This window comes from Mauremys reevesii, linkage group 2 (genome assembly GCF_016161935.1).
Source record: "Mauremys reevesii isolate NIE-2019 linkage group 2, ASM1616193v1, whole genome shotgun sequence".
NCBI classification, from domain to species: domain Eukaryota; kingdom Metazoa; phylum Chordata; order Testudines; family Geoemydidae; genus Mauremys; species Mauremys reevesii.
The window spans coordinates 159,506,010-159,526,697 of record NC_052624.1 but is presented as its reverse complement, the minus strand read 5'-3'; the positions used below and the strand labels follow the sequence as shown (position 1 = coordinate 159,526,697).

At 50.6% G+C, this 20,688-nt stretch overlaps 1 protein-coding gene across 2 annotated transcripts in view; it reads left to right on the top strand.

The window, feature by feature from the left end:
- The first annotated feature begins 2,529 nt into the window (after nucleotides 1–2,529).
- The window catches only part of LOC120399467 (G protein-coupled receptor kinase 5-like), a 60,611-nt gene continuing 42,452 nt past the window's right edge, over nucleotides 2,530–20,688 (top strand). Inside the window, exons 1-2 of one of the 2 annotated variants that reach the window (XM_039527721.1) lie at nucleotides 2,530–2,580; nucleotides 3,190–3,247. In XM_039527721.1, the coding sequence (XP_039383655.1) occupies nucleotides 3,196–3,247 (52 nt within the window). In that variant the 5' untranslated portion in view covers nucleotides 2,530–2,580; nucleotides 3,190–3,195. Of the gene's footprint in view, nucleotides 2,581–2,952; nucleotides 3,063–3,189; nucleotides 3,248–20,688 lie in introns of those variants that run through there. The other variant, XM_039527722.1, reaches the window with a different exon arrangement.

Sequence of the window (20,688 nt, the reverse complement as noted above, 5' to 3'; positions counted from 1 at the left end):
TCAGGTGTTCAGCCAGGTAACTTATCAGCCTGTATAGATAACACCTGAACTACTCTCTGTGGCTACTGTCCAACCTGTGAAAATGTTCTAGGGGGAAAAAATAGGTACGGGAGATATTAAAGGTATAAATTACTTAAGCAAATGCTATTTCTTTTAAAAAATAAACATTTTCTTTATCTACATCTCAGAGTTTAGGCAGCACTACTGAGGCCGCCCTGTACCATAAGCTATGCATCACACACAAACTGAACAGGGACTGCATCAATTATAAACGATGCTTAACCAGTGGGGGAAAAGTTTTTCCAGCTTTGGAGACTTTCAGTGAATTCCGCAGCCTGTGAAGTTGCTGTAACTGGAAACAATTCTACAAAGAGGAAGTAGCCTTTTTTTCCTCCCCCAGTAGGGCCTAACCATTGCTTTCCATGGGCATAACACAGCTCCTGCTTTGGAGAGTGCTAAGGATTGTTTTCCTCCTGTTTTGTAGATGCTCAATTATTCTGTGGCACTCCAGGCCTTCATGCACTGAGGCCGAAGAAAATTTAAGAAAAGATGAGGCAAATTATGGCATTTGATACATTACTTTACATGTGTTTATTAATCCACCTGCATAGTGAATAGTGAGAATTCAAAAAATCACATGGTTGTCACACCCACTGGGGGTTATTTTATTGCAATTCTGTTATCTTGGCTGAGGAAAAATCCATAAAGTAGGTTTTATTTGCATGTTCTATAGTGCTGCTGGGCTTAGCTGCAGGGAAATGTTTTCAAATAAATAGCTGTTTTGTTTGGAATATATTATGGAAACATTTCTGAGGATTTATGCTTCATCTACATGGATTATAGGGATATAACACCCCACTTATTGTGGTAGAAAAGTGGCATTTTCTGTGTAGATTAAACCTCTTCCGAAACAAGACAAGCTAAACTGAAAAGAGGCACTCTTATTTCAAAATTAGGAGTGTTCAGACTGGTACCACTATATTGGTTTAGATTCACACCTGATGTTATACCCAAACCGCTTCCCCAAATGCGCGAAGCTTTAGATGATGTATCTTTTTAAGTTGCAAGTGTCCTTTCCAGTTCCATGAGAACAGATTAACAATGTGCTTAAATTAAGTTTGGTTCTTATTGAATTCACTTTACATATAATTTGTTTATGGCAGATATCACCTAGCAGAAGGCTCTACAGTTCAGGTGCACTTTGGGAATAAAATATAGCTCTATAATTGTGGCTAACACCATCCTTCTGAGGTGCAAAGAGTTGCTATTAAAATTTGGCCAAGATGCTGGGATTTAACACCTCGAGTCCTGTGGAAAAATGCCATGGGCTCTTTAATAGGCAGGTTTTGAAATGAGCTCTTATGAGCATATCAAACCCCTTTCTACACTGTGTGCCATATGCCAAATCTTGTCTGAGAGATTCCTGGGGTCATAGGCAATGAAGGTGGAGAAGACCAAGTAAATCAGCTATCCTGGGCACCTCTGTTTTCACTGCTGCCTCTATTTCTTCATGGCACTCTATATATTTCACCCGTACTAGAGCTTCCTATTCAGCATGACTTCCCTTCCCCTTGTCAGCCCTGTTTACATCCTCTTGTGCCATCTAAGCAGTCCTGTCTCATTGGTCCTGGTTTGGCTATCGTGCCTCCAGAGGACAAGCAAACACCTTAGAGCTGCCCGTGGAGGTGAACAGTGTGTCACGGGTAGGTGTGTAGCCTTTTCCATGCCTCCTAAACTCCCCCACTTAGGAGGAGCCAGTTTTGGGTTCATAGGCAGTACCAGCTGGGTTAGGCTGAGAGCTAGGGAATGTGGCAAAGTCACTAGGTCTGTCTGTGTGTCCAGCTGCCTTCATTAAAACAAATAGAAACTTCCCCATAGTATTGATTACAGGGGAGTGCTGTCCGCTCTCTTGCTGTGAGGGGATGCCACAGGCTGGCCCTGTTGCTACAAATGGAAGTTCCTGGCCCTGCACAGCACACAGCCTAAAGCACCCTTTCAAAATGGTCTGCCTTAGACGTGAGGAACTGATCTGGCAGTTGGGCATTTCTTTCCCTGCTGCCCTGGCAAGGATGGGTGAGATTTTGGGTCTGCCCGGGTACATTGTCAGGTGACAATGGTCTGGGTGTGCACCACCAGCCCCCACCCACACTCCAATACTGTGTCCAGTACAGCTGGAACCTCCCCTCACCTGCCACACTGGGACAGCCAGTCCTGGCTGGAATGGGGTCATCCTGTATGCAAACCACAGACAAATGTAGGCGAGGGGAAAAGCCATTCTCAGCCTGGGGTGGTTAGCTACATAGAGCCAGCCCGTGCAGGCTGTGTGAGGGGGAGAATTCTGTCTTTCTTATCCCCATAATAAATCACAGCACTGGGGATGCAAAAGTGAAAATGTGGGGGGGGGGAGAGAGAGAGAGCTGGTTGAACTACGTTACCCAGGGTGCATTTGTGATTCCAGGCTTTATTTTTTCTGGGGGGGGAGGGGGGAGTTACATAAATCCTAGTGCGTTGGTCATCTGGCCCCGCCCTATGAAACGTCAGCTGTGCTAAGCTCCGCCCCCATGGAACGTTTTGTAGCCAGTCAGTTTCAGATTGCTATAGTCTGTTCTATTCCATGCTATTTCCTGCTGCTGCTGCTGGGGGATAAAGGATCCCAGTCTTCTCCTTCCCCTTCGTGGGGAGCTGGATTTACACTGGGGGTGGGGGAAATCCTGAGCCCCTAACCTGTCCTGGACTCAAGGGACTGGACCCCAGCATCCTCCCTTGGGGGTGTTTTTTTTTCCCCCAGTGTTGATGACCCCCATGCCCTCAAACTCCGTTCAGGGGGCTGTTCTCACGAGCCGGAGATCCCGTTCCCGGGGTGCGGGCGGGCTGGGGAGGAGGTGGAGGGGAAGGAGTCGCGGGGAGTCCTGTATCCTGGATTGCAATCGTTCTAGGAAAGGTCCTTCCCTCCTTTGGGGTTTGTGCTGCTGCCTTTTTACCACCAAAGACTCCGGATCCTGGCCTCTGTGACTCCTCTACAAGAAGACAGGAGGGTTTTGATTGATCGTTTGGTTTTTGGGGTGTGTGTTTGCTACATTCATTTTTGGGGGGGGTTAGCCACCTCATAGGCTGCTCTCGAGGACACAGCTGCTCTTTCCTTTTTCCATCTCTTTCCTCTTCTTCCTCCTGCAACATATTCAAATCTAGATCGCTATGGAGCTGGAGAATATTGTGGCCAACACAGTCCTGCTGAAAGCCAGAGAAGGTAAGAGAATAACTTGGGACTTGGGTCATTTTGGGTGTATGATTTGGGTGTCTCTGAACATGCCTTGACACCGTGACTAACAGAAGGAAATTGGGAACAGGGATTGAAGCATCTGCTGCTATATTGCTGCTCGCTTGATTTTACTGAGTGAAAGCAAACTGTGCCCGGGGCGGGCGGGGGTGAGAACAGGATATTTTGTAACCTGAAATGCAGCTGTAGGAAACAGACCTGGAAACTGGGATTTAGTGGGTTTCCTCAGTAGTTCCACAAGATGCTTTATAATTGCACTATTTACCATTTATAGCTTCATTTACAAAACATCCTCTGGTGTTTTCACCTGCCATATACAGAGCAAACATTTGAAAACCAGGCTTTTGTTTTATTGTTTAAAGTTTTCTCTGTAATGACTATGGCCTAGGGATGGATATTTTACATATTCCCTGCACCTCAGAACTGCAATGTGATTTACATGTGTGAGCTAAGCTTTGGACTCTGGCTCTGTCTTTGAACAGGAAGCATAAAATGCATGTTTGCTGCTCTGTCTGGATGCAAAACTCTGACAAGCAGACAAGGAAACATATTGAAAGCACGTTGTGACTTTTAATTACCACAGAAAGCTAAAGCTGTGTTGCCGGAGAATCCCAAGATTGTGTTATACCTGACCTTTCATTGATATTCTACAGATGGTCTGTTTCATGAGATTTGATCTAATTTATTATGCTAGAGAAAAGTGGTCAGGCTGCTGACCTGGTGTGTGGTATATTTTGTGTGGCTGTGCTGTAGACATCACAACAGAAATTCTGGTCGTGGTACATTTTAACCAGGTGTGGTGTCCTGGGAGATGGCATCTCTTTATTTTCACCCATTGCACCACAAAGATGGTTTTACCTTCCTTATCTTTAAACCCTTAATGTAAAGTGGTCACTGATTGTTCGAGTGTGGTAAATATACAGGAATTGCAGAGGGATACCAGTAATGCTAAACTCTTATGTACTTTTTTTTTTATGTTGGAGGTGAAATTTTCAAAGGCATCAAAGTCCCATTTCCAGAAGGTAAACAGGGAGTTAGTAGCCAGTCTTGTTGCCTTTCACTGAGACTTAGGCCAGTTCTACACTTTGAAGGCTTTGCTGGTGTAGCTACCTAAGCTATACTGGCAAAGTGCTGCTAGTGAGGACATGGTTATACCAACAACATTTTGTGCTTTGCCAGCATAGCTTATTCCAGACTCCTTGAGTGAAATACACTGTTCTAGCAAAACTGCACTTTTGCTAATGTAACTACATCTGTGCTGGAAAATGCCCCTAGTTCAGGTATGCCAGTCACAAATCACACCCCTATGCCAGCAACCATCTGTAGTGTAGACCTGGGCTCAGGCTCCTAAGTGCCTACATCACTTTTAAAAATGGGACTTGTGTTCCTAAATCACTTGAAAATTTTACTCTATGTTCCTAAACTTTCATAACTGAAAAGCAAACAGCAGTGTAGAGTGACGTGAAATAAGGAAATCCCTTAAAGTTACAGTGGGGAAATGTCTTGCTTTAAGGATGATCCCACAGCAAGCCAGCATTTATTGGAAGGCACGTTCTTCTGAAGGGCCCCCTCTCTTATCAGTGAACTCAGTGTGGGAGAACAGTGTCCCATGGACACTACTTGCCACGCACTCCTATATTCATACATGCCAAGTGGCGGGGAAGCTTTCTTGCTAATTGTGCCTCAGCCTGTAGCTTGGGAGAACCATCTCTACAGAAGAGAGTTCAGACTCTGTGGCTCATTCAGCCCTTTGCCTTCCAGCCAAGACCCGCATTCATGGTGGTGTGTGCTTTGTGACCTGCCTTGCTACTCGCATAGTATATGGGCACCTGTCTCCTGAACTAAGCTCCTCAGCTCTTTTCACTTAAGCCATCGGATGTCAAATTAAAGCTCCTTTTGGCCCATGCTAACTCAAGTCAAAGTTGAGCTGGCGTGAGCTGGCTTCACCAGAGCACTGTAGCGCAGACCGTCTGCTTAGTTCAGGGGTAGGCAACCTATGGCACATGTGCCAAAGGCGGCACGTGAGCTGATTTTCAGTGGCACTCACACTGCCTGGGTCCTGGCCACCGGTCCGGGGGGGCTCTGCATTTTAATTTAATTTTAAATTAAGCTTCTTAAACATTTTAAAAACCTTATTTACTTTACATACAACAATAGTTTAGTTATATATTATAGACTTATAGAAAAAGACCTTCTAAAAACATTAAAATGTATTACTGGCACGCAAAACTTTAAATGAGAGTGAATAAATGAAGACTCGGCACACCACTTCTGACAGGTTGCCAACCCCTGGCTTAGTTCTTTCTTCCAAGGAAGCTCATTGTTAGGCAGGGGAACACCAGGCAGGAATGCATCACTTGTAAATTATTAGTATCAGAAACAAAGACAGTTTTAATAGGAGGCAGAGCAACTATAAAAGCTCAGACAGAAATAGTGTGTTAATTTCAGCACAAGATGACCACAAGCTGCTATCTGATGGAGGCAGGAAAGTAACTCAACGGCCTGTCCTGCTATTCAAGTGCAGTGAGACGATTTCCTTTCAGGCTTGATAACGGTTACTTTCCCTGACTTGTCATCCTGGATGGGGTGGGTGGGAGGTCCCCTCGTGCATTCTGACCTTGGACAAATCCAGAGTCTACTTTTTCCAATTCCCAGTCTTCCAAGGCTGGAAACCTGAGCTACTGGAATCCTTCAGGAATGATTTGCACGAATGAGATGCTGCTGCTGCACCTCAGAGCAGCAAACAGTTCGTGCCACTAAGGAGCAGCACCAATGTACAGTAGCTAGCTCATGGCAAAAGTGTCTCAAGTGCCAAGGAGATCAGGGCCATTGTAATGTTCAAATCCCCTGCACACCCTAGGTCATGATTTATTCCAATGGGCTTATTGTGGATTTGGACTCGGTCTTTCAAAGATGCCTAGGGGATTCAGCTGCCAAGTTCCCATTTAATTTAAACAGGTGCTGGGGGTCCAAATGCAGCTTTGAAAGTCTTCAGAGGTGGATCCAAGCTCAAGTCAGAGGTGGATCCGAGGCACGAAAAGGGTTTGGGGGGATTTATTTTTCTTGGGCATTGTTCTACTGCTACCATCAAACAAAGTGATGATTCTAATTGTTGTTCCTTGGGCAGCTGGATTGTCTCTTCTCTGGTCACTTAGGTACATCCTTTTGTGTGTTTGGTCATGAAGTGGAGTGTCTGAAATGCTACTGGAGAGGGTGGGCTGTCTCAACACCCAGTGTAACCCGAATACCAGCTTGTGACTCCTGTGCATTTGAGGTTGGGGTGAGCCTAGGGCTGAATAACTGGTCCTACGGCTTTGGGCTAGTGTAAGCTTGGCAGAGATGGTTTAGGGCTCTGACTTCGCCTGTCCCTTCTGCATGCCGGCCAGCATGACATCTGGAAATACTTGAGCCAAATGTCATTGTAGAAATATCCCTGCCTCCATAAAATGCACTAGAGTTTAACGCTACAATACTGAAATACGTGCCTGTGTTTCTGGAATCCTGAGTCTCCTTTAAGTGCTGTGACTTGATCAATACCCCATGGAAAAGGCCTGGCAGCGTATTTAGCAAGGTGTTAGGTGTTCTTGTTGCAGGGCTTTTTTCCATTGTGCATTAGCTACGGGCTCAGATGGAATCCCGGTTCCAGGCTGAGCTGCTGGTTCCAGGACTATAAAGCAGCAGCTGGTGTCTTCACAGCCAACACTGTAAAATGGCAACTGTGGGAAAACCTCTCTGCCTCAGTGGCAATTGACCGCCCCAAGGGCAGCATTGGGGGAGCCTTGTCTCAGGGCCAGAAAAACACTTCTGTATGTGCTGAGGGGAGACCGAAACATGAGTGCGTGGCAGAGTCAAGGCCCTGCCTGCGTGCAGCCATTAGAGATCATGCGGCGGTGATAACCCTAGAATCCTGGCCAATTAGACAAGGATATTCTGCCTCCCTATATGTCCAGTCCCCACTCCTGCTGCTCCAGCTGGAGATAGGAGTCTGGTCTGGAGCTGCTGTGCTGGGCGCTAGGAGAGAAAGCAGCTGCTGCCTTCTGCCCCAGTGTTGGTCAAAGGGATTCTGCTCTGTGGACATACAGTGCCTGATCCTGTTTCTGTTTAAGCTACTTGCCGTGGTGGGATGACTAGTCCTGTTGCCTGTAAAAACCAGGTTAGTGCCTTGGGTTCCTTCTGTGGAGCTGGCTACATGTGGGTCGCTGTGAATGGCTCGCCAGCATTGCTGGGGGTGAGTCCGCAGTGACCTGACTGCCCCCTGCCTATTCTGCCATGCAGGGTCTCTGATCTAACTCGTGCACTCCTCCTCACGGGGACCATGGCACTTGAAGGTGCATAGCCAGGCCAGTCTGTGGGCAAGGCCTCGCCCTTGCCCAGGGCAGATAGGGCTGAGTGTGTCTCAAGCTGGTTGGAGTGCAGCTGGAACGGACGTCTCAGTCTGCCAAATGGTTACTGATCAACAGTGACCTGTGCTAAAGGAGAGGCTGCAAACTCTAGAGGGTTTAGGGATCTGGGACAGCTTTCCTGGGGCCATTGGTGTTCTGGGTGGAGTCTTTAGAGGCTGTGCGATTCAGGAGCCAGAATTTCCTGACTTCCCTCCCCCCCAGCCACCTTGAGTGAATCCATTCAGGCAGGATCCTCATACGCTAGGGCCCCTTTACACCGCTCTGACAGGCTGCTGGGGCTTCACTGCACTTTCAGGGCCCTTTGCGCTGTCAGCGGTATTCCCAACCTCAAGTGCTCACAAACCATGAGCCCGGCCCTTCTTAAAATCCTGAGATTGCACTGGGCAGCTGTCCATATTCCAACCACCGTTGTAGCTACCCTGGTGCGCACCCCTGCTGGGAGCTAGGGTAAGCTGTGCCAGTAATTGCAGCATAGCGGCGCTTTGCCTGTCTGCACTAGCGGCTGAAATCTGGGCGAATCCCAGCATGGGCAAGGTCTGTGTCTTTGTGCCTTCGACTGGCCCCTAAATGAGGGATGGCTTAGGAGACTGTGCCATGAGGAAATGTGGAGCATGGGTGACATAAAAGACTATGAATCTATGTACTTGCCATGAGCTTGAGTCGCAAATCGATGCTCCTAGGGGGTGTACCTGCAGCATTTAAACAGCGGGAACATCTGGCCCAGGGTCACTAGAGAGGTCAGTCCAGATGTGAACCAGTGCAGTGTGGGATAGTGGTGGGAGGACTCACTGAAGCAGTGTGGTCAAATTGGCATGAGGATGCATCCATACAAACCTTCCAGCAATAGGACACCTACTGAAACAGCAAAGCTGCTTCCAAAGTGGTTTAACGATTCTGGTACAAGATACAAGATAAACCACAAACAAGAGAATTTGTGGATGGGCTCAGGGCAGCTTCTGATGGAAAAAGCTAAGTACACGGGTGTACCTCCCATGTAGATGTGGCCTGAACACCCCCCCCACACACACACACACATACCTCAGTGTTAGCATGCGCTAACCTGACTGTGACTAAAGTACCCTGGCTTTAGCTTGACTAGAGTGTTAGAAGCTGTTAATTAGATACGCCACTTCAGCTCCAATCTACCAGTGCCTCAGACTAAGCCATTGTTACAAAACAACTGTTCACAGGTGATTTCTCTGGCATAACTCAGTTTCACATTTGGGGGGGGGGGGGAAGAACACCTTTGTCACCTTTGTCACAGGTATCCACAAGGGCAATCCTGGGGACCTGTGGGCAGAGAGGGCCTGTTGGCTAACTCCTTTCCCCCAAAATCTTACTGCTTTACAGCAAGCTTCTCTCTCTCCTCTGCTGCCTGCAGCTTAATGTACACTGCTGCTGGGGGTGAATAGCTGAAGTGGTGACAGGTAGGTCAGGTGACAAAGAAGTTGCTAATTTTACACTTTATAAAATGGACAAAAATAGACAAACTTGGTAAGCGATTGCTGAGTTAATGATTTCTCTCTGGGTGTGTGTGTGTTCTAAATGAAAAGCGAAAGGTAATTTCCCTGGTGTGTGTGGTTTGTAGGGGGTGGGGAAATGAATTAAGGTCCCACTGTCCCCCAACAGATCGTGGTGCATAACAGGAGGGGGGCAGATTTGTAGGGAGCTGGTGCTGAAAGGTAAATGTGGTCATTTTAGGGCCCTTTTTAAAGATGAGTTACAAACTAGGGATTTAAAAATGGGCTTTGTGCCTTTTTTAGCTGCTTTAGGGTGGAGAAGGAAGGCTGGAAGATGGGTTTGTGTTTTCGCTTTGCATGGGTGGTGTTTTTTTGTTTGTTTTTTGTTTATATCTATCTATATAGATAGATCTATATTGATATCTATATCTATATATCCTTAGAAATTCAGGTCCCATCTAGATGGGAAGACTATGGTGGTGAGAATTAGTAAAAGGAGACCATTGCAAGAGCCAAGCATGGAAATTGAGCAATGGGGAGAGGAAAGGATTTGTTGGCTTGCTTCAGATGTATTTTAGTGCATATTTAACTTCAATGACTTATCAACACATTGGAGAAAGGAACTCTTTCCTAAGATTTAACACTGCTGGCCTTCAGTTAGTGTGAGAGCTCATAACATACATCCTCTGAAACCCACAACAAATCCCGCCCCCAGTGAGCCAAGCAGTATGGTCTAACAGAGAGAACCCTGAACTGTGACTCAAGAGACTAGAGTGCCTCTGCCACACTCTCTGTTTCCCCATCTGTAAAATGGGGATAATGAAACTGATCTTCTTTTGTAAACTGCTTTGAGATCTACTGACTAAATGTGCTGTCAGAGCTAGGTGGTGTTTTCTTTATCACTCCTAATATTTTAAAGGTTAAAAACCAAACAGGAAAAGAAAAACACTTTAAAGCCAATCACTCTTTCAGACTTCTTTCCTCCCACATAAAGAAGGAAAAAAGGTACAACCCCAATTTAAAAGAGGGTGAAAAAAATCCTTGCCAGACTCCTGTCAGAGTGATGCTATCTGGGCTGATAGGTGACCATGGACTAGCCGCATGGTTTGCTGACAATTCAGGCAGGGAAGAGGGTAATAATTGCTGCAAACCGCTTCTCAGTAGGAACCTGCACCTCATTTAAATGAGCAAAGAGCATTTCAGGGTGTTACTCTGCTTGATTCAAAGGGAGCTATTGTAACTAATAGCGACGTTCTTTCTGGGTCTAAAAAAGTGGTTGAAGAAGCAACTACAAGCCTGTGTGAAGCCAAGCGAAGCCGATATTTGTGAGAGTGTTTTAGAGTGACTGGGGTGGTATATTTTACCCAGATGGTCACTCAGTGTCACACTGGGATCAGGCCTGGAGCTTAGTTTTGGTAGCCCCATGAATAACTAGGCAGTTCTTTTTTTTTCTTTCTGTTTGACCTCATGGAGATGAAGGGAGTAACACCTGCTCACCACAGGCAAACATTACAAGAATAAGGGCCAGGTTCTAATCACTGCTTCCCCGAGAGGAGCTTCACCGACTTCTGTGAAGTCACTCTGGATTTACAACAGTGTGACAGATCCGGAACTGCCTGGCTCCAGGCCTCTGCCCATCCTGTAATTATGTGGGATTGGAACTACCAGGAAAAGTTAACATGCAATCTCCATACATCAGAACTCCTCTGCGACTGTTCATTGGTGGAGTTTTGAGAGCTAGGCTGCATGCAAAGCAGAAATTCGGGGAGTCTTAGAATGGGAAGAGGAGCTCTGATTGGAGATCAGATACTAGGGTGATCTTGGATCAGTTACCAGCTCAATCCCATACAATTTTGTGGCATTCTCAGTCATCTCCAAATTATTGTTTTCTTCTAACACTTTGTGCTATGGCAGTGCCAGGTGACCCCAGCGGAGACCACGGTTCCATTGCGCCTGGTGCGGATGCAAACCCGGAGTAAGAGTCCCTGCCCCAAAGAGCTTAGAATCAAAACAGGCCAAGGGTGGGAGGGAAGACAGCGGCCCAGAGAGGGGAAGTCTCTCACCCAAGGTCACCCAGCAGCTCAATGGCAGAGCTGGAGAGAGAGCCCAGCTTCCCTGTGTTCCACTCCATGCCTGGCCCACTGCACAAGAGGTCCACTGGGCTCATTTGGCCCTAGTCGGGAGTCACGGCTGGCATCCAGGCAGTTAGAAGGGGGTGAGGTTTCCAAGTGGGTGCAGCACTCTGGCTGTTTGAAAAGCTCCAGGTGAGTAGCCCTTCTCAACTGGAATCAGCGGCCGTGCATCCGCCGACCTAAATTCCGACTGCAGTTGGACTGCATGTGGTATTCGTGGTATTCAAATGGTAACTTCCCTACAGCGGGGATAATGATCCTTCTTTTACCCAGCTTTGGAAGGGGCGTATCAATCCCTGCGTGGCACAAGGGGTCGTTATTGCTACTTAATCAGTTGCAGGTGTTGGTAAGCAGCAGCTGCATTTTGCTCCACGAGTGGCTCCATTTCAGCAGTGGGTGGGCGATCACTGAGGAGAGCGCAAGCTGGTGGAGAGTTTTGTGCTACTGAGAGATGAAAAGCACCATTTCAACGTGTGTGCTACTCCGGCCTGTGACTCTTACACATCATTTGAAAATAAGAGCTTTTCAGTGGCATTTGGTGCCTAATTCCCTTGGATTCCTGTTGGAAATCACAGTCTAAAACAGCTGGCATTACTGGAGAGGGAAGGGGTGGATGGGTCTGTCTCTGAAAAGCTTCCTGGCTTGTGGCCGTGTAAAGATCCTGTAGGACAGACATTGGAGTGGCAGCTCCCTGCATGCAGGGCTGACACAGCGCAGGGTAACACAGATGGGCGGGGGGTTTATCTCTGAACAGGTTTGTTGATGTAACAGATATCCAAATGCTTATGTCTTGCCATTTGGTATGTGGGCTTCTTTCCTAGGAGAACAGTTTTATTTTACATTCAACAGCTTGTCTGATTTCACAGGTTTTCTTAGACCCTTTCAATGAAGTCATTTATTTTTAGTAAGTGAAATCTAGGGCCAGCTCCTGGGCTGATGGAAGCCAACAGTGCGTCTCTGCTCTATGCCAGCCATGGCCCTGCCCCTGCTCCTTTGGGTCCTGTGGCTACCAGCTTTGAATGGGTTGCATGCCTAGGAGCTGCCATTGAATAAAGGGTTATCAGATGTTGCTTGCACAGTCACCGAATGTTCCAATTAGAGAGCGAACATAGACTCTGTGCGCTGCAATCAGGAAAGTGCCACCTCTGCTCCCATCTGCTCTGTGGGTACACTCAGTCCTATCAGCGCCTGCATCCACGCAAACATGTTCTTGCCCCCTTAGCCCTGGAGAAATCACTCGAGCTTTGGGAGTGGGCAGTGAATTGGATTCTCTTCTGTATCATGAGTCACCGACTTGTCAGCTAATTTCCAGTGGCAGACGCTTGATCCCTGGTGCCGTAAGGAGCAGCAGGAGCACTGCTTTAATGTTCCCATCCGAGGGGGTGTCTGACTTGTGTGAGCTGGTCTGGCTTGGACTTGCTTAGAGAGAACAAATGGGGGCTGCATGGGTTTGGTTGGTTTGTTCGTTTTCAGCTAGTCGTGCCCTTTAGAACTGTGTGAGCGCTGCTGCCGTGGAGTCCTGGATCAGTGCTGCTTTCAGAAGAGGCCATTGCTCTGGGATTACCCTAAATGAAAACATAATCGTTAGGGAGCAGTACATTTTCTGGCTGTTTTGCTGCCATTTGCCACAACAAACCCCTGCCCCACTGCCTCCTCTGACCAGCCCCTCTCCCCTCAACTGGCTTTAATGGAAGCAAGTCCATGAGAATGTTCCTTGGAGAACGTTCCCTTAATGTTTTGTAGCTTGGTCCTTGGCTTGGTCGTACTGGATCCGTCGAAAGAAAGGATCCCTTCTCCCCTTGTAGGACACTCTGGTCTAAAGATGCACGGTGGTCTGTGGCACATAACGTATCACTCCTAGTTGGGATGCCCTAAGATTTCAAAGGCTTTGCGAGGTGTCTGCCTTTCTCTTCTCCTACAGAGCCTGGGTCCAACATTACATGGTCCCATGCTGCATGTCAGATAGCCAGGGAGAGTGCTACCATGTTCGTGCACTTCCCTTCTTTATGGTCCTTCTGGGTTTAGCTTGGTGTGCTGGCCTGACCTGAGCAAGGTGGCTACGAAAGCAAAACTGCCTGTTTGTAGCGATTAGTACTTGGCTTGGTTATGGGTTTTTTGTAGAAGGGCTACTGATTGCAGAAAGCTGCCAGTCACCTAAGTCTGGAGGCTGCAGAGAATGGAGGAGGCACTGACATGAGACGCTCTGTTAACATGTAGCCATGCTGCCATTTGGGAAGGAATTATTTCTACCTTTAGGAGAAGGGGAGAGTCCTCCTGTGCTGGGCACTCTCAGGCCAGTCGGGTGTTGGAATGGCTCTCGACGTTGGAGTGACTGACACAGTGGCTGTGGTGGTGTTTACGTTATAGTATTGCATACAAGCTCCATCCCTGACTGGCCCCAGGTGCTGCAGTCCCAGGCTTCTTGCTCTGCTCCTGTTCTGTCTCTCTGCCGCAGACAGAAGAGAGGGGCAGAATGAAATGCCTTGCTGCAGCCAAGCAGAGCTCCTGCTCTGACTCAAGCTGCCGGCTGGCTGTGGACTGGTGTCTCGGATGAGAATGATGGTGGAGCAGCCCGACTTCCATATGATCTCAGACCTTTCAGAGTCCCTCCCCTGTGTAGCCAGCAGCCTGAGTGAGGGCAGGCACATGCTTAATGTGAGAAGGCGTTTGCTGGGGGCCTGCATCAAGGAAATACTGCCGCACTTTCTGAGCCATTGAGCGCTGCCTAGAGCAGGAGGAGCTCGGTTTCAGGTTTTGATTGGATGCTGGCTCCTGGTCTGAGACCTGTAAACAAACTGCGTAGTGCGCAAGTCACTCAGTGCACTTGTGCTGAATTCTGTGAGCTGCATGACACAAGGAATGGGGGACCAGTTCTGGTTTCCATTGCCCTTCACTGCTAGGCAGCTGGCTCAGAACTGGGCCAGGGGGACAGAGGCTAAAAGCTGTTGTCTCTGCCCTGTGTCTGGTGTGAAATGCATGGCGCAGGTCCCTGCCTGCTGCTCAGGGGACAGGTGTCCACGTTACAAAAAAGTCACAGCTGGCCTCTTGTTGGCTGACTCAGCAAAGAGGCCAAGCCTTGGCTGGTGGAAGAGTGAGGAACCCTGTTCTCTCTCCTTGCCAGGCAGGCGGAGGGTGGCCCGTAGGGGTGGAGTTGAGACATGCTCACCAGCGTGGGGAAATCTCACACTGCCGCTAGCTGCTGCATCAGCCCTGCAGATTCTAGTCTGTTGTACACAGGTTCTTCTCCCCCTGCCTCACTGTGGTATCTGAGCCTGCTCCGATGGTGCATGTTTCTCCTCTGCCCCGGGGGAGAGGTGTGTGCTGGGGAGCCTCTGGTTCTGGAGTTTTGTACGGTATACACACACAGATGGTGCTGTCTGCCGAAGGCAAGTCAAATAAATGTGCTTGCTACTTGGTGCCGAAGGGGGAAGGTTTGGGATGCTCGTTGGTTCTTGCGGACATTCATTCCACAGTGTCAGGCCAGCCCTGGAGCAAATTCTGTCTCCTGCCCAGGCGAGCGTCGTGGAGAGTGCCGTTGTGCCAGAGGAGCGGAGTCGGCAACCACAGTCTTCAGCCTCCCAGCTCTTTCTCCAGCCCTGAATTCAGACCAGCCCAAAGAGCCGATCAACGTGCCCCCAGCCCCTGCTTTCTCGTCAAGGATGTTCCCTGTTACCATGGATTTCGTACCGGGCAGTGCTCTAGCCAGGCCTGCCTCCTACGGTCAGCCTTTGAGGGCTTCTGGCCTGCACCAACAAGTTAGGGGGAGGAAGGGGACATTCAAGGCCTTTCATGCTGCAGGCAAGGGCATAGGAAGCCCCAAACATAGAGCGGTAAGAACAGGCTGCTCCCCTCTGAGTATGGGGCTGAGGTTAACAAACCCTCATGAGCGTAGAGTGAATTGTTTACATTGTACAGATGGGGAGCCTGGCTCAGCTTGGGTGAGTACAAGGAGCCCCCCAAATCCATATTGATTTCAACAGGAGCTAGGGTTTTCCCTGTCTGGAAACCTGCCCACTTGCTGTGGAACCTCAGTGTGGGGTTAGGTGTCGAGCTTTGCTACACCGGTCTGAAACGTGGGGCCCCAAGTGATTTGCCCATGGTCCTCACCATGCCCGTCAGGGGCAGAGCTAGAATAGAACCCAGGAGTCCTGACCCCAGTCCTGTGCTCTAACCGTCAGAGAGTTTAAGGCCAGAAGAGACTACAAGGTCATGAAGTCTGACCTTCTGGACATCGCAGGCCACCAGCCCCCCTGTGCTAAACCCAACAGCCAGAATGATTCCGAAGTATTCCAGCCCCCAGGAGACAGGAAGACGACGTGTACTGACGACAGAGGGGGACAGGAAGCACCCCTGGAGTTGTGCGGCAATAGCCCTACCAAGCGCAGAAGTCCATGTGCTGTCAAACAGCTGCTTGGAGATTAGAAGGTGCCTATGCCCTTGGCTCAGGTGCAGGGACTGCCAGCACTGGGTTAGGCTTGATTAAAAGTGGGGCCTGCAACGAGAGGAGACTAAAAGCTTTCTTGAATATGGGCCCAATGCAGTGTAGGTGGCAACAAGGGCTGCTTGTGCTAACTCCGAGCTAGAGCTCTTGCCTGTGTCCCCATGGCTAACTCCCTTGCCGAATGTTATCAGTCACAGCAACCTGGCTGCCTGACATTGAGTGTCCTGTGTCCTGGAGCATGCCAGCTGTCAGAGCCCTGGCTCCCAGCTGCAGTCCGCTTCACTTTCCAACAATGCTCCATGCATGCTTTCCAGGAGGCTCTCATTCCAAGGAGGAATTTCTCCCGCCCACCCCCAAATGCCTGATGCAGCAGAGGTACCGAGAGATGCAGCCGCCCTGCAAGGACAATGGCTCTTGTTCCCTTCTCACCTCCCAGGCATGAGCTCACACGTGGATGTGGTCTTTGGAGAAAGTGAACAACAAGCTTAATGGAGGCCAAGGAATTTTAGCTTAAGGGCTCTTAAAAAAATCATTAAAAATATATACTGTTGAAGGCAAATAAAAGCCCCCTTTGCCCCTGCATGGTGGTTTCCGGCACACTGAGCTTCCTGGTGCTGGATTTCATTATAACTGCAAGAAGGGAAAATAAAGAGAGCCAGCTGTCCCACACTCACTTCGTGTCTGCGTGGCGGGATCACCGTGTGTTGCGTGCCAGGAACATTCTTATGGACGTCGCGGGACTGAATGGGTTTCCTGTTGGAGAAGTCGCCCGGGCAGGGAGGAGCTAGGAGCGAGTTGTTTGGTCAGGTTGTGTAGTGACCTCTGCGGAGAGAAGGGGCTGCTGGGGTGGACGTGCATGCACCCTGGATTACCCCAGTGTCGCGGGGGACAGGGAGCAATTGTGGGAATTCCCAGCGACATTCGTGGTGGTTGTGGGCTGGGATCCTGTTTTGGGAGAGCAGGGAGTTCCGTGGGATGGAGCGTTTGCATAAGCGAGCCGGAGCTGTGTGTGTGTGTGTGTGTGTGTGTGATGCTGCCAGGACTTTTAACTGGGTCATTCTGGGGCCGGGCTTCCCACCCCAGGAGGTTACAAAGGGGTGTTGGGGGAACACAACTTCTCCCCCCGTTCCTCTATTGCTCAAAGCAAGGGAGCTCCTGGCTGGATGCTGCAGCATTGCCAGTTGCAAATGTTCAGGACTCAGGCCCCAAAAATCACGAGATTTTAAATACTGTATGAATCAATTTTCTGGTCCATTTTGGGGGCTGCTTTTTTTTTTTCTTTAAAGTCTTCAGGTCATGCTCAAGTTGTGTTGGTTTTATTTCCCAACTTTTATAGCCAAAAACCAGGTCTAGATACTTAGTTTTCTTCTGTGTAATGAAAGCTGAAATAGTCTCATAAGCACCGGGCTTTAAGAAAACTTCCCCTGTTGCACCATTCCCCAGTAAGACAATGAGTTGGCAGCTGTGGGGGGTGGGGATGGCTCAGCTTGGACAGGAGCGAGACCCAGTGCCCGGGAGGACTCGCTGTGTCGCAGGAAGCTGAAAGCTGCGCTGTGCTGCACTGGCTCTGCCAGGCTGCGGCAGCATCCAAACAGCTGGCGAGAGCCTACGCGGATGATGCTGCCTGTTCCTCCTAGTGCCCGCAACATGCTACGTGCTGCACAGACACAAGGGAGGCCTAGACTGCGAGCTCTTCCCATCAGGAGACCACACAGGCAAGAAGAGGTGGTGCAAGAGGCCAGAGAACTGGCCTCCGTTTGATGCCATAACACGTTTGTAAGTGTTCCCAGCTTCCTCTCACCGCTGGGAGCTAGTTCCTTGCAAGTGCCTGTCACAAGTAGGTCTTGGGGAGGAATTTCAGTGCTGACGGGGGCGTTGCCTTGTTGCTCAGCCCAGGAGGGTGCCCTGTGTGGGGAGGCAGCAGGTGCAGAGGCAGCTATGGGAGATGGGGACAGGCTGGCGTCGTTGGCCAGGCCAGGTGGATTTGCTAATGAGAGGCCCCATCCCAGATCCAATCCGGATCCAAATCTGCCCCAAGTTCTGGAGCGTTTGTACGGTCTCCGGGAGCCTGGCACATTCTCTGCCTATCCAGTCGCCCAGGTGCTCTGGGTGTCATACGAGCGTCCTGTGGCCGAACCCTCCGGGCTCAGCCCCAAGGACCTTGGCTGCTCTGGGCTGGTGCTGCTGCGTCTGTGTGTTAACTCCACCAGGACATTCCTTGTTTACTCTTGCTAGGCAATTACAAACGGCTATTTCAGCAGCTCAGCTCCCCTCTCCTCGGGCGCCAGAGCGTTGCCTGGCCCTCTCTAATTGAGGTGTGTGCTCTGCTCAGGAAGGAGGTCTGGCTGCAGCAACCTTGTTCGAAATTCCATTTGATTTAAGCTCATCTCTCCTTCTCGGCTGGCTCCGAGCCCCAGCCTCGTCCCTTGCCTTGGGAGGCTCCATCAACACTGAGCCAGATCCAGCATAGGCCTTTTGGCGAGGGGCTCTGTTCCCTTGTCCTGGTCCCTGGGGGTGCTGGGGGGAGCTGGAGCTGGGCTGGAAGTGGAGTCGAAGAGAAGCTCAGCAAGTGCGTCAGGCGCCTAAACCTGCCTTGGGAAAACATCCGAAAGGCAAACACTGCTGATGGGCCGGCTGGGCAGAGATTGCTGGGCGTAACCTGCCCGGCTCTTCGGTGTTTCCCATGCAGGAGAGGGGCTGGAAACCCACTGGGAGTCGGGAGAGGCCAGTACTGGAGTGAGGGCCAGGGTGCTGGGGGAGGAATGTGGGGCTGAGATCTGCAGGCATTAGGGGGCTGGAATCACTGAGCCCGTCCGAGATATCGGGTCCGATAGAGACTAGCTGCGCACTGCATGCTCGCTGTGGGATCCCAGGAGGGATGCGTGGGATGCCCTTACTGTTACACAGAAAGGACCGCATTGCAGCTACCCTACACTTTGTTATGGGCCGGGGCCCCACAGACTGCAAGTCCCAGTGTGCAGTGCGGCGGGGCCCATCGAAGCATGGTGTATGCCAGGGCCGATAGTTGCCATGGGCTGCCTACAGCTGCAGGTCCTATCTGGCAGTGCACCGCTTGTTAGCACCTCTGCGCAGCTGTGCTGGTCATGAGTGGGACCCGTCTCCTGCTGTGGGCTGCATGGCCCCTCCCCAGCTGGCTGTCAGGTGGATTTTAGGGGTTGGGAATGCTGCCCCCTCTGTAGCTACTCTCATCTGAGGGCTTTGGAGCACTCAGGTTAATCCTCGCCAGCTCCCTGGGGGTCTGCTGGAGTGTCTTCCTATTTTGCAGAGGTAGAAATGAGACCTCATCCAGTGACTTGCCCCAGTGGCACCCTGTGAGTCTGGAGCTGGACTGGGAATGGTAGCTGACCCCCCCCAGGCTCCGCTCTGTGCTCTAGCCACTAGGCCATGCAGCCTGACTTGGGAGCTCTCTTCTCCATTCAGAATGCGTAGCTCAATCCTCATGCTGCCAGACTGGCTCCCTGCCTTCACAGGCTCCTGGGTAGACTCAAATGCTACTTGCCCCAGCAGGTGGCGGGGATGTTGGGGGCTGGCAGCTGAATCCTGACCCAGGGGCTTGCAAGCCGAGCATTGGATCCCCTTTTGCAAATGCGCAGAGCTGTCAGGAGTCCTTTGGCCTTGCCCCTGGTGTTGTGCAAACACTCTAAGGGTTTGATGGCAGTGTTTACACGGACCTGTTTAACGAGGCTCCTCGCCTTGTTTTGAGATGTCATTTGAGCCGATCCTTGATGGCACAGAAGCAGGTTGCCGTGTTACTCAGGAGGCGTTGCCCTAGGCCAGAAAGCCCTAGAACAGACCGTGTGCCATGCAACAAGGCCTGAATGATCTCTCTAGCCAGCACCTCCCAGGGCACCACCACTGTCCCACTGTGACTTCCAGCCTCTTCTGGGGCTGCTGATTCTTCTTCACTTCCAAAGGACACAGCTTGGCCTCGTGCACTGGGCAGGCGGCGCCAAGAGCTCCTAAGTTCTAGTCCCAGTGCTGCCACTGTGGGCCTTGGGCAGCTCACTTAACCTCTGTGTAAAACAGGGAGGGGCTGAGCCCCCCCAAGCCTATGGGGCGTTTGCTCCATGTAGGTCGTTCTTACAGGAGAAGCTGAGAAGTGGGGCTTTGTGGGACTGGAAGGAAAAGAGACCTGCGGTGACTTACAAACCTTTGCTGACGACAATCACTGCTGTCAGCAGGGGCGGCTCTAGACACCAGCGCGCCAAGCAGGCGCTTGGGGCAGCCGTTTCCCGGGGGGGCGGCATTTGGCTCCGGTGGAGCTTCCGCCGGCATGCCTGCGGCAGGTCCACGGGCGGCATGCCGGCGGCCGGCCCGCGGGTCCCGGGCTCGGGTGGACCTGCCGCAGGCATGCCGGCAGGAGCTCAACCGGAGCCGCGGGAAGAGGGGACCCGCCGCGGGACCGGGGAAGGGCGGCGCAGCGCTCCGCGCTGCTTGGGGCAGCCCAATTTCTAGAGCCGCCCCTGGCTGTCAGTATCTAATAATACTGCAGCCCTTCTATAGCCCCTCTCCTGTCCCAAGGATCCCAAAGCGTTTTACACAATGCTCCGCTGAGATGCAGCTAGCTCTGCGTGTGCCCAAGGAGATATTACATCTGCACACAGGCTTCCCCTCTCCCCATCTTTCGTGTTGGAGGCAGGGACCGTCTCCTGTTTGTTCGTGCAGCGCCCAGTGCAACGGGTCCCTGATCCTGGCTGAGGTTACTGCAATAATAAAACCAGTATTGTTTTTGTGGTACCTTTTAATATCCATGCAGAACAGACGGGGCCTCTTCTGATTTTTAGCCGGTGCAACAACAAAGTGACGCACCCTGCCAATGGCTGGGGTAGTGCGCCACACGAGGACATGTGCTGTGGAACGCGGAGAGTCACGTGGGGTCCTCCCTGTCTGTTTTACACTGGTGGCTCTGCGGCTGGGCCAAGAGCACTCAGCGGAGTCCTTTCCGAGAGCAGAG